General features: G+C 37.6%; 1 protein-coding gene across 1 annotated transcript in view; it reads left to right on the forward strand.

The window, feature by feature from the left end:
* Window positions 1-5,869, forward strand: part of ATM (ATM serine/threonine kinase) — a 173,680-nt gene extending 167,811 nt beyond the window's left edge. The window contains exons 61-63 of the mRNA XM_090265885.1: window positions 1,512-1,575; window positions 5,328-5,464; window positions 5,573-5,869. Of these exons, the coding sequence (XP_090122011.1) occupies window positions 1,512-1,575; window positions 5,328-5,464; window positions 5,573-5,756 (385 nt within the window). The 3' untranslated portion in view covers window positions 5,757-5,869. The remainder of the gene's footprint in view (window positions 1-1,511; window positions 1,576-5,327; window positions 5,465-5,572) is intronic.
* Window positions 5,870-13,423: the final 7,554 nt, after the last annotated feature.

The raw sequence follows: 13,423 nt of genomic DNA on the forward strand, positions 1-13,423 counted from the left end.
TTGGTTGCCTCCCGTACACAGCCTGACTGGAGACCTAACCCATGACATTTTGGTTACTGAACGATGCTCCAACTAACTGAGCCACATCGGCCAGGGCTATTTTTAATTTTTTGAGGCACATCTGTAATGTTTTCCACATTGGCGGCACCAATTTACAGTCCCACCTACAGTGTGTGAGGATTCCCTATCCTTGATATTTTCACCAACACTTGTTTGTTGACTTTTTGAGAATAGCCATTCTGACAGGTGTGAGATGATATGTCAGTTGTGGGTTTGATTCATCTTTTTCTTATGACTAGTGATGTTTAACATCTTTTTATATGTTTGTTTGCCAACTGTACAGGTGGGACAAAAGTAAGTATATAGTTATGAGTATACGAAACACAGAGTTTATTCTTGTATTATTATTTATTAATTATTATTTTCCAGTGGGGTAAAACTAGGTTTACAGTTGTCAGTATCCTGACAACTATCAACACATTTTATTCTTGTAATATTATTTTTTAATTAATGTATTATTTTTCTATACCAATGACTGTAAACCTACTTTTGCCGCATCCTGTATTTCTTCTTTGGAGAAATGTTTATTCAGGTCCTCTGTCTATTTTTATTGGATAGTTTGTTTCCTGATGTTGAGGTTTTTCTATATTAACCTCTTATTAGATATATCATTAGTATGTTGTCTTTTCGTTTTGTTAATGCTTTTCTTCACTATGCCAAAGCCTTTTAGTTTGAAAATGCTTTTGTTGATGTTGCCTGGAGATACATATCCACAAAAAATTGTATTGCAAAGATCCATATCAAAGAATTTACTGCCTATGTTTTATTTTAGGAGTTTTATGGGTTTTAGATTTTACATTTAAGTCTTTAGTCCATTTTGAGCTTATTTTTGTGTATAGTGTAAGAGTGTTGTCCAGTTTTATTTTTTTTGCTTGTATCTTTCTAGTTTCCCCAACACCATTTATTGAAGAGTCTGTCATTTGTCCATTGTATATTTTTGTGAATCACTGTCTTTTGATTCACTGGCATTAACCATTAAGCCTCTGATCAGATAACAAGGGTGGGGCTGTATCCTGTGTGGAATGAAATTAACAGTTTGTTCTAGTGGTCCTGTGTCCACCCTTATGAACCATAGGCCTCTTTATAGATCTTTGGAGTGCTGATGACAGTATAGATTTTTGCTACAAAGAGGGTATTGAAATTCATCCCAATAGCATGTTTACAATTTAAATAACAAGGCTTTGCTGTATAAAGTGACCATATAAGTATGGGTTTATTTCTGGGTTCTCCAGTCCTTCCATTAGATATCTGTTTGTATTCATTTTAGAAACTTGTACTGAAAGCCCACTCTGCCAAGTACTATGCCCTTTTAGATACTGATTTGGAAATTATCAACAAGAAAAGTCTCAGTATACTTCACATGAAGATAGACAGATAGGTACATAGATTGGTAGATAGAGATATGTTGAAAACATTTGTGTGTAACCAAGTTTGTATTTATGTGTTTGTAGATGCTGTGAGAAAACCATGGAGGTTATGAGAAACTCTCAGGAAACCCTGTTAACCATTGTAGAGGTAAAGTATATTACAAGGAAGTCTTTATTTCTCTACTTGATAAACTGTATCTTGTTAGTAAGTCACTCACTCGTTTGAGGATTAGTGCTTCATTTTAAAGTGGTGGGTTGGTGCTAGGCAGCAGGTGGAGTGGGGGCTGCACACATCAGTAAGTAGTGGTTAGAACGCCTCCACTTCCATCAAGTTTCTTACAATGTTAGAACATAATAAATAATCTCCAGTCTTTAATACATAAATCAGCACTCTTGCATCTTAGATAACTCTTTTGGTATTTATTGTCTGCAGAATGGATTCCATTGTAGGATTAAGAGAAATCAAGTTACTTCCTTTTCCCTTGCCAAGTTCACATGGCAGGTTTAGTTAGACACATGGAGGTCAAAGTCAGCATTGTTAGTGGAGGGGCGTGGTTGAGGATTGAGAGCCAGACTTGCTTGCAGCAGGGGCTCCCTCAGGGCCTCTCTGAGGTCTTAGCCACCCAGAGGTGGTGTGGGCCTGCAGAGCATACATACCCTCCATTAGGCTCACGGCCTCCTGTCAAACAGGGCAGAATGGGAAAGAAGCAAGCACATTTCCCATGCTTATGACCTTGGCTGTACCCAGCAGGAATTGTGTCCTAAGCAGTCTTTCCCTACCCTGGGAAAGGGTATGTGCAGCAATAGGTGAGGAGTCTTTTTCTACAAGGAAACACGGGAGGTGGAGTATAGGCATGCCTCACTTGGATTCTTTATCTTTTTGTACCTTCAGTCTGGTGGTGTTGGACCTGGCTGAACTTGAGTATCACCTGTACTGTCTTTAAACAATATTGATGCTGACCACATGCAAAGCAAACTTCTAGGATTTAGGCAGGAACATTTATGTTTTTTAAAAGCTCTCCCACTGTGCAGCCAGGGTTAAGAATCAATGTCTTTTGATTCACTGGCATTAACCATTAAGCCTCTGATCAGATAACAAGGATGGGACTGTATCCTATGTAGAGTGAAATTAACAGTCTGTTCTGGTGGTCCTGTGTCCACCCTTATGAACCATAGGCCTCTTTATAGATCTTTGGAGTGCTGGTGGCAGTATAGATTTTTGCTACAAAGAGGGTGTTGAAATTCATCCCAATAGCATGTTGACAATTTAAATAACAAGGCTTTGCTGTTCCCAAGGCTGAATGAAAATGTGCTCCCTTTTCTTTTTTTCCATTTCAAATTGTGTTCCTACATGTCATGTATTATAGTTTGCCATTGCTTCTGCCATAAGAGAAAAGAAAACCCAGATGCCTCCATGATAGAGAAATTAAAATCTAAAACATCTTGCCTTTTTGTGTTTAAGACAAAAAGTCCAAACATTTCACATTTATTTAAGATCCAAAGAAGTTTAACATGTTCCCCAGTGTTTTCCTCTGCTCACTATCAGGCAGAAGAGTCTTTCATGCCTGGGTAGATTTGGGCTTCATTTAGGAACCGTGTGCTGAGTGAGCACTTGCTGCTAGAGGGTTGTTTCTTCAAGGCCTCAGAAGAGTTCGTAGTCAAATGTCAGACTGCTCCTGAGCCTCACTCTTTAGATAGTGACAGGATATCAAGTGAGAGAAGTAACAGTGGCCAGGTCACCGAGGGGTTCCTGCAGCAGTGTAAGGACTTTAGATTTTGCTGAGTGAGATGGAAACTGCTGGAGGGTTTTGAGCCTGAGAAGTGACTTGCATCTCCACCTGCAATACCCGTGTCATTTAAAAGGTCACCCTCTCTTGATTTGTGTACTTTGCACTGATGTACCCAATCTTCTCTCTGTGAATCTGTTCAAATGTTCTAAAATCGTCTGATGTTGCTGTTCCATTCTTTCAGAAAATTTGCCAATTGAAGGCTGTGCATCTTCAGCTTTAGAGTGGTGCTTCTCAGTGGCAGCAGGGGTCCCAGTCCTGCGGATGCCATTCCAGGCCCCTCTCTTGTATTCATTGCTTTTCCCCTCTTAGGTTTCACTGGGCCACAGTCACTGTTTCTGATAGAATATCAGTGAAAACATCTTGCTCACCAAATCCCTCTTTAAGAGCGCTTTGACTGAGGTGCGTTTCCCTTTCCCTCTCAGCACCTTTGTCTCATCTGGCCTTCACGATGGCTTTTTCTTCATAACAGACCATTCTATCCTCCAAAATTTTAATCAGTTCTACTAAGAAAATCTCTCCCTTTAACTCAATGGTTCTTAGCCAAGAGCAGTTCTACCTCTTAGAGGATAGTTGGCAAAGTCTAAAGACATTTTTGGTTGTCATAATGGGGCAGGGGGTGAATAGGATACGCTTGACGTTTAGCTTGTTTCGGCCAGGGAGGCTGCCAAACGTCCTGTGCACAGGGCAGCCCTCACAGCTGTGAAGGGTCCAGCCCCGACATGTCCACAGTGCGGAGAGTGAGAAACCCTGCTCTAGCTTATCAGTCTATATTCCTGTATTGTTTTCAGTCATTCACTTCCATTCTGATAGTGACTAAATTATATTTTTCGAATTACTTCCTTTTTGATTCCAGAAATTGCAAATATGATTCCTAATGTGAGCTCTTGGGTTTGAAATAATTTGTGGTGTTTCTCTACTTCAACCCAAAAAGACCATATAATCTTTTTATAATTGAAGCCTTCATTCCTTTTCATTCATTGATTAATAAAACTCCCTTTTGAGGTGAAACTGGTTTGGATCTCTGAAATCTAAACCCAAGCCAGTGCTCAGCTTGAAGTCACATATGGACCCTGACCTTATGGACAAACCACTTATATTCATAGTCATTCCCTCCATAGTTTTTAATGGGCCTGGAGGATACTTAACACAGCATAAATAGATACCAGATTTTGCTATTGCTGATTCGGTACATTAAACCTTTAATGCTGAAGGCATTTTATAGTCCTAACCTGAAGATCTGTTGAGAAGCAGAGTAAAGACATTAGTAAAAAAATGTCCTAACTTCATAGTGCTGGATAGTCCTGCAACATCACTCATCCCTGGAATTGACTCTTTACTTATTATTAAGACCTGTATGGTAAGCACTTGCTAAGGCCTGTTTTCTTTTAATGTGCTTATAAACACCAGAGGCAGTTAGCTGTTCTGAATTGCCAAAGTTAGAAATCCCTCATGACTTCACTTACTAAAATTATGACCTAAAGCCACTTGCTGTGGCCATGCCAGTCATTTTAGTATTCAAATTCTACTCCATGTGTATCTTAAGGTATCAACCACAGGACCAGGGTTTTGAGGAGCTTTCAATAAATTACACCTTCTTTTCTCCACTCAGAGTTGGAACTAATTGAGGTAAAAAGGAATAACAATAGGTTAGAGATCAAAATGCCAGGTTATTACTGATAAAAAGTTTGGAGAACATGGCTTAAGAGTGAGGTCCAAATAGGCTCGCTAGTTCTATCCAACGCCCGTAGGCTAACCTATCCCACCTGAGGGAGAATTAGTGCTGCAAAGTAAATGCCTTTACCCAGGACAGGGAGAGAGAAGGAAAGGAAGTGACTAGTACTTATTTCCTTTTAATAGTTTCACCTTGTAAGGAAACATGAGTCAAGGTATGTCACTGCCCCCAACCATGGCAGAAGAATGAATTAATGGGATAAGAAACCAAGAGCATCATGCTACTATGGTTTCTTCCATAAGGAAACAAGAAGCCTGTGCAATAAGTTTTCCCCTTTCCCCAGTCAACTACCGTATTAGTGACCTCTGTTATTTTTATAATATTGGTTCCACTGCAAAGTGCAAATTATTCTTCTAACACATATGTTTTCTCTTCTAGGTCCTCCTGTATGATCCCCTCTTTGACTGGACCATGAACCCTTTGAAAGCTTTGTATTTACAGCAGAGATTGGAAGATGAAACTGAGCTCCACTCTACTCTGACTGCGGATGACCAGGAGTGCAAACGAAATCTAAGGTGGGCAGTCTTTTAGGAAGGACTTACTGTCAGTTGTTCATATTTTCCTATTCCCAAGGCCCTTTGAACTGTTCCACCTCATTAATGCCTTTGTGTTTTTCTCATTAGTGAAATGGACCAGAGTTTCAACAAAGTAGCTGAACGTGTCTTGATGAGACTACAAGAGAAACTCAAAGGAGTGGAGGAAGGAACTGTGCTCAGTGTGGGTGGACAAGTGAATTTACTCCTACAACAGGCCATGGACCCCAAAAACCTTAGTCGACTTTTCCCAGGGTGGAAAGCTTGGGTGTGATATTCAGCATATGAATTTCCCTTGAATTCAAGTTTCAAAAATTATATGTTGGCCTTTATTTTTAACCCACCCACATACTTTGAATATATGGTATTACTATTTAACTAAGCAAACTACGTACTGTGGTTTTATTTTTTTTCTTTAATGTTTAATACTAACTTCAGTCCCCTATGGGTGCTTTGAGGGTCTCAAGGAACATCTCTTCTTGATCACTAGAAATAATTGTCATTCATGCTCCATTTCTAGCTAAACACTTTTTTTCCTCTCAAGTACACACTGTATCATTTTCAGTACAATCTCTGTCTTAACGCTTTATCTGAAATGAAGGCAGCAGGAAAGCAGGAACATCACTGACAGCTTTTCCTCTAGGATGAGTTGGAACAGATGTGCTACTGGTTTTGAGGTGGCTTTTCATTACAATTTGTTTCCCAGGTTTCTTATACAGATGAAAATTATTTGATGTTAACATATGAAAGAAAGAAAAATATGCTTCAAAATAGTAAGGATCTATTTATCATGGTAAAACTACCTTAAAAATAAGAAGCAATGTTGAAAGCAAGTTAGTGTTTAAGAAATGTGCTTGGATTTTCAGTAGCAAGACCACCCAGTGTGACTGAATAAAGTTGTTATGTCTTGGAGACCAAATTTTGAAGACGCAGTTAATATAATTACTATTTTCAAAACATGTATATTGGTCATTGTCAGTATTTTTAGTTTCTGGGCTTCCGAGTTTTCCAGACCTCATGAGTAGTGTGGCCCCGGCCAGTGTGGCTCAGTTGGAGCATTGTGTCATCTACTGGAAGTCATGGGTTTGATTCCAGGTCAAGGCATATGCCTGGGTTGCTGGTTCAATCCCTGGCCGGAGCACAAAGTAGAAGGCAACTGATTGATGTTTCTCTCTCACATCAGTGTTTCTCTCTCTCTCTCTCTCTCTCTCTCTCTCTTCTTTCTTTCTCTAAAAGGAATGAAAAAAATATCCTCAGTTGAGGATTAAACAAAAGAATAGTGCCAGGCTAACACAGACACTTTTCGTCCTCGTTTTCCTATGCTACTGGCAGAGTGTTTTCTTGACTCTCACTGAGGGGTCATTCTTCACATGTTTCACCTGTATGGTGGGCTTGAGGGGAGGGGCATTTAATTCCCATCGCTGCCTCGACAAGTCCAAGGTTTCATCAGTTCCCTTATGTATGTTAAAGCTGAAGCCCGTAGATTAAATATGGGATTTTGGCAAAGTGTGTCAGGCCAGCTGGAATTTTAGCTCACAGTGTACCTCTACTTTTCAGTTCCTTTCCTTTTTTCTCCCTCAGCATGTCCCTTACTTTCTTGTAAATTCTGCTATGCATTTAATAGATTGTTTCTTACATCTCATCCAGCATTTCTGTGTTTTTGTTGCAGAGGAAGGGTTTAGGTATCAAGTTTGCTCTACAGCTAGAAATGGAACACTCCTGTCTCCACACTGTCATCAGATTAACAAGTAAAATTAGTGACTTGTCTATTGGTGAATATAATTCTTCCTCCACCATTAGGAAAATGTTCATCTTTGCTGCAGAGATTAAGAAATGGGTGGTAAAATTTTCCTCTTATTTGTTAGGTAACCAGTTTATGTAAACAGTTTTTTCTTTTGAAGGGTTAACATTTCTGTCTCTTGCCAATGGCAAGCGCTCACTCAAATCTGAGCTCGCCACCTTCCTTTCTCTCCTAAAACAATCTCTTGAACTTTGTGGACTATAAATTTCTTTCATTTTGCATTTCAAATTACAAATTTATCTCAATGTATCTTCTTATAAGCTGCTTTTATTAGTAATAAAACTACCAATGTATATTAATCAAAGTAATGTAATAAACTTAGTATGTCTTTTTTTAAGAAAGCCTTGAAATCTTCATGGATGAATAAAAATGATCAATTAGGTAATAGTATAGGTAAATAAATTTGTAACTACTTCTTGCTAGTTGATGTATCCAAGAGCTTTGATAACATCATGAACCCACTCTCCAGCCTCAATAAGTGTGCTATACAGCTCCTGTCCTATTCAAATATTCTTTAATGGCTTTAAAAAGTTTACCAAATTCACAGATAACCTAGGAGAATTGCTAATGTACAGGTAAGGAAATTATAATTCTAAAAGATTTTGACAAGCAGGGAACAGTGTCTGGAAATGAATAGGGTAGAAATTTATCAGGAACAATGAGTAGTAGTTAGGTTTCTAAAATACTAGTTGTATGCTGAAAATCTGGCATACAGTAGTGATGTTATCCCAATTTACACCTCCAGAATGTGAAATGGAGAAATAAGGTAAATATATTAAGGCCACAGTCTAGTAAATCAAATGTAAAAGTCTATTGACAAACCCTAACTTGAAAAGCTTTCAAGTGAAAAAAATCGAGGCTTCACCAGTCAGTTGGTCACAAAGTCAGTGGAAACCAAGTAGAGAAGCTACTAGAAAAGCTAATAAGTTATAGACTGAACAGTTGTGTACAGATCAAGGGAGATCATAGCCCTCCCACTATTCTCTGTGGTTTTTTATATCACCCCAAAGTATTTCCGTAGCCAGTGGGTACATTAATCCATGGCCATTATAGTGTATACTTAATATATGTACCCTTAGAAATGCTACAAATTTATTAGTCTTAAAGACTAATAAGCTAGTCTTTAAAAAAACTGTAAAAGGCTAGGATACTGTCTTTAAATAATAAGAGATATGTGCCCTTTTGAGTATTGCACCTTAATGAAATTATATACTATTGTATATAGATTTCTTTTAGTTATGTTGAATGTTTGCTTTACTATTACCTGTTTTTGAATAAATATTTCTAAAACAAAATGTATGCTAAGACTCATTCACGTTATTCAAGTCCATGCGTGTTCTGTGTGCCAGGCACGGTGCTGGTTCCGAGGGAAACGGCAGTGAACAGGGCAGGCACAGGCAGCCCTTACAGGGCTCCGTCTGGGTCAGACCTGCAACTTAATGTGTGATGGGAACTGGGAAGCCTGCCACTCACAACCAGCCTGGTGAGCTACATCTAAGTCTGAATTGTCTGGTAGTTTTTCTTAATTACCACAGGGAAAAAAGGCAAATGAATGTTCATTTGGCCTAGACAGTGATCTAGTTAACTTTTCTAAAGCCTAAAAGCTATTTTCTGGAATATGACAAATACAAAGATCCTAGTATCTTAAATGTGAGGTTTGTATACCGTGTGGGGTTTTTTTTTTTTATGTTTTGTTTTCCTTTTTTTGTTACTTTTTTAAAAATTGAATTTATTGGGGTGACATTGGTTAATAAAACCTAACAAGTTTCAAGTGCATAATTTTATAACACATCATCTGCAGACTGCATTATGCACTCCCCACCCAAAGTCAGGTCTCTTTCTGCCGCCATTTTCCCCCTTTGCCTTCTTCCACCTCCCCTCATCCTTCTTTCACTCTGGCAGTCACCATTGCACTATTGCTTGCTTGTCTGTTTGTTTGTTTGTTTTGCTTAATCCCTTCACCTTTTTCACCTAGATCCCCCAAAAAACCGCTTCCCTCTGACAACTGTCAGTCTGTTCTATGTATCTCTGAGTCTGTTTCTATTTTGTTTCTTAATTTATTTTCTTCATTAGAATCCACATAGAAGAGGAATCATATGGTATTTTTCTTTCTTTGACTGGTTTATTTCACATAGTATAATTCTCTCCAGGTCTCCATGTTGTCGCAAAAGATAAGATATTCATTTTTATGGCCGAGTAGTTTCCACTGCATAAATGTTGCACAGCTATTTTCTCCACTCATCTACTGATGGGCACTCGGGCTGCTTCCAAATCTTGGCTATTGTAAATAATGCTGCAATGACATTAGGGGTACATATATTCTTTTGAATTAACATTTTGGGTTTCTTCAGCTATATTCCCAGAAGTGGAATTTCTGTGTCATATGGCAATACCATTTGTAATTTTTTAAAACAACTCCATACTGTTTTTCACAACGGCTGCACCAATCTGCGTTTCTACTAACAATGCGCAAGGGTTCTCTTTTCTCACATCCTTGCCAATAGCCATTGTGACTGGCGTGAGGTGATATCTCATTGTGGTTTTAATTTGCATTTCTCTGATGATTAATGATGTTGAGCCTCTTTTCATATGTCTTATGGCCATTTGTGTGTCCTCTTTAGATAAGTTTCCATTCGGGTACTTTGCCAATTTTTAAATTGGATTATTTGTTTTCTAGGTGTTAAGTTGTATAAATTGTTTCGATTATAGGTTTTCTTTTCAGTGAGATTTCACCTGAATATGGCTTGTTAAAGAAAAGCTTACTGCAGTGATCTGTGAGAGACAGGCAGGCATGGTTCAAAAGACTTTGACCGCTGTGTGGAGCCAAAAGAGAAGCTGTTCTGTTTTTCTCTGAATAGCCCCAAGTTCTTGTCAGTAGAATATGAAAAACAGAACAATTAATAAGAGGAAATGTTTTTGAACTTGTGTAAAATACCTGGGCGTTTCAACCCTGTATTGATCCGCATTTCCCTTTTACTCCCAACCATTTGGGGAAGGGCTGCATGTTTTCCTTATGCATTTCCATGTGTAGAAAGTAGATTAAAACCTTGGCTAATAAAGAAACGAGGGCAATTTTCCTCAAAGTAAACCCCCCTCCCTTCCTTCCTCCGGCTGTGAGTGTCTTGAGTAGTTTCTTCATCCATTCTGAGGCACCCAGAGTCTCTCTCAGTGATCTCTAATAACAGCTCATAGACTATCACCCAGAGCTTTAACTGAAAGTGTGTGCTCAGTTCACATTCTAAGTCCTCAGTAAATACTCTGAATTTAAAGAATCTTAAGACAATATGTTCTTGCATCCCAGAAGCTTTTAACCCTTCAGCTCACTTATGTTAACCCTAAGCGTTTTATTATACAACAGTTTCTGTGCTCTAAAATGGAAGATATGCACAACTTAAAAAAGAATATTGTGCTGGCGACTCCAGTCCTCTATATCTATCAGATAAATGTTAATTGTTACTACTGTTCTAAGGGATTTTATTCTCAATGTAATTAGACAATTTGTATTTGCCTGTGTACTCTATGATGTTTCAGATGCCATAGAAATAAATCACAATTTGCTATGATTGATTTTATTTTTTTAGTTCAAAGAAAGATGATTGTTGCAAATGCTTAGAAGAGCTCATTAAGCCCTTTTAAAAAATAACTCCCAAGCAAGCCTGTAGATCCAAAGGTATTTGGATAGCTTTTAAATGTAGTTTCCATTTTAATTATAAAGATTAGGACTTGGTTAATTAGGATGTTGGTATATTAGCTTATATCAGAGTTATAACTCTCCTTCCTATTTCCCTTATACAACTATTGATAAATTTTTGAAATTTATCCCTTATTAGATGTATCATTGGTGAATATGTTCTCCCATTTAGTGGGTTGTCTTTTCATTTTGTTGATGGTGTCCTTCACTGTGTAAAAGCTTTTTAGTTTGATGTAGTCCCATTTGCTTATTTTTTCTTTTATTGCCCTTGCCCTAGGAGATATATCAGAAAAAATATTGCTGTGAGAAAGGTCTGAGATTTTACTGCCTATGTTTTCTAGGATTTTTATGGCTTCATGACTTACATTTAAGTCTTTAATCCATTTTCAGTTTATTCTAGTGTGTGGTGTGAGAAGGTGGTCTGGTTTCATTTTTTTGCATGTATCTGTCCACTTGTCCCAACACCATTTATTTAATAGACTGTCTTTACCCCATTGTATATTCTTGCCTCCTTTGTCAAATACTAATTGATTATAAAGGTATGGAGTTTTTTTCCTGGGCTCTCTATTCTGTTCCATTGATCAACACGTCTATTTTTATTTCACTGCCATGGTGTTTTGATTATTATGGCCTTGTAGTATAGTTTAATACCAGGTAGCATGATACCTCCATTTGTCCTTCTTTCTCAATATTGCTCAGGCTATTTGAGGTCTTTTGTGGTTCCATATAAATTTTTTGAATATTCTAATTCTGTGAGCTATGCCATTTTAATAGGAATTGCATTGAATCTATAGATTGCTTTGGATAGTATGAACATTTAATGATGTTAATTCTTCCTATCCATAAACATGGTAAATGCTTCCTGTTTCTTCAATATCCTATAATTTGCAAGTACAGATCTTTCAAATCCTCATTGGATTTAATTCTAGGTATCTTATTATTTTTTTGTTGTTGCAATTGTAAATGGGATTATTTTCCTAGCTTCTCTTTCCAGTAGTTCATTATTGGTGTATAAAAATGCCACTGACTTCTGAAAATTAATTTTGTATCCTGTTACTTTACTGAATTCATTTTTCTGTCTAGTAGTTTTTGTTGGAGTCTTTAAGGTTTTCTATATACACTATCATGTTATCTGCAAACAATGACAGTTTCACTTCATCTTTTTCATTTTAGATGCCTTTTATTTCTTCTTCTTGTCTAATTGCTTGGCTAGAACTTTCCGTACTGTGTTGAATAAGACATCCTTATCTGTTTTGATCTTAAAGGAAACTTTTTCTTTTTCTCATTGAGTGTGATGTCTGCGGTTTGTCATATATGGTCTTTATTATGTTGAGTTATGTTCTTTATATTCCTACTTTGCTAAGAGTTTTTACCATAAATGGGTGCTGGATTTTAGCTAATGTTCTTTCTGCATTTATTGATACTTTCCTGTGATTTTTATCCTTCATTTTGTTTATATGGTGTATTATTGATTTGCCAACATTGTACCAACCTTGCATCCCTGGAATAAATCCCACTTGATCATGGTGTATGATCTCTTTAACGCATTGCTGGATTCAGTTTGCTATTTTTTGAAGACATGTTTAGCATTTTAATTTAAAAATTCAGTCATCTTCTGAGTTTCAGACTCTTGCCTAGCCTGAAAAAAACTGAATTTTGCATAAATACGTACAGTAGAGTCCAAGTTTTAACAAGAGATTAAATTCAGAATTTGGTTAGTGAGGTGAAATCTCATATACTACAAATTATTCCCAAAGTAATCCTTTCCTTTGCCCATAAAAGTAAGCATGCATAATTTTTAAATGTACGGCAGTATGTATAAATTGTAGTACTTTGTGGTCGAGGGCACGCAAGTAATTCCAGCAGACAGAATGGGTCAAACAGAGGGCTCCCGCAAGCTCAGGCAGGTCAGCACTGAGCAGTGCAAGCACCTTCCTTTTATTGGATTTTGCAGATATGCTAACCAACAGGGAGGGTCCAGGAATGAGCTCACAGGCACATTCCACGAATGATTACAATGTACTTGAAATTTACAACAGAGGAAGCTTAAAGGATTAACTGAAGAGAGCGCTTCCTGATAAACAAGTCTATATATCCTCTATAAGTTCAAAAAAACAGAAAAACAAATTCAATCACTTATTCCTTCAAGGCTATGGAACGCATGCACTGTTCCTTAACCACTAACAGAAAGCAATCAAGGTTAAACACCATTTGTGCTTAGTTTTGTTTGATTTCCTTATCAACATCAGGGAAGATGGAGTACTCAGCAAGATTCTTTTTAAGTCACAGGATGTCTTTAAGATCCTGAGGCCTGAGCAGTCAGAGACTGTCGGCACCAGCCAGTCCAACTCACTACTTGGATCATTAAACACCTGGACCGAGAGGCATGTAAACATACCTCAAATCAGAAGTCTTGATTTCCAGCATCAATAAATGTATACTTTCTACA

Source organism: Furipterus horrens, unplaced genomic scaffold (genome assembly GCF_987537825.1).
Source record: "Furipterus horrens unplaced genomic scaffold, mFurHor1.1.pri manual_scaffold_2, whole genome shotgun sequence".
Taxonomy (NCBI): domain Eukaryota; kingdom Metazoa; phylum Chordata; class Mammalia; order Chiroptera; family Furipteridae; genus Furipterus; species Furipterus horrens.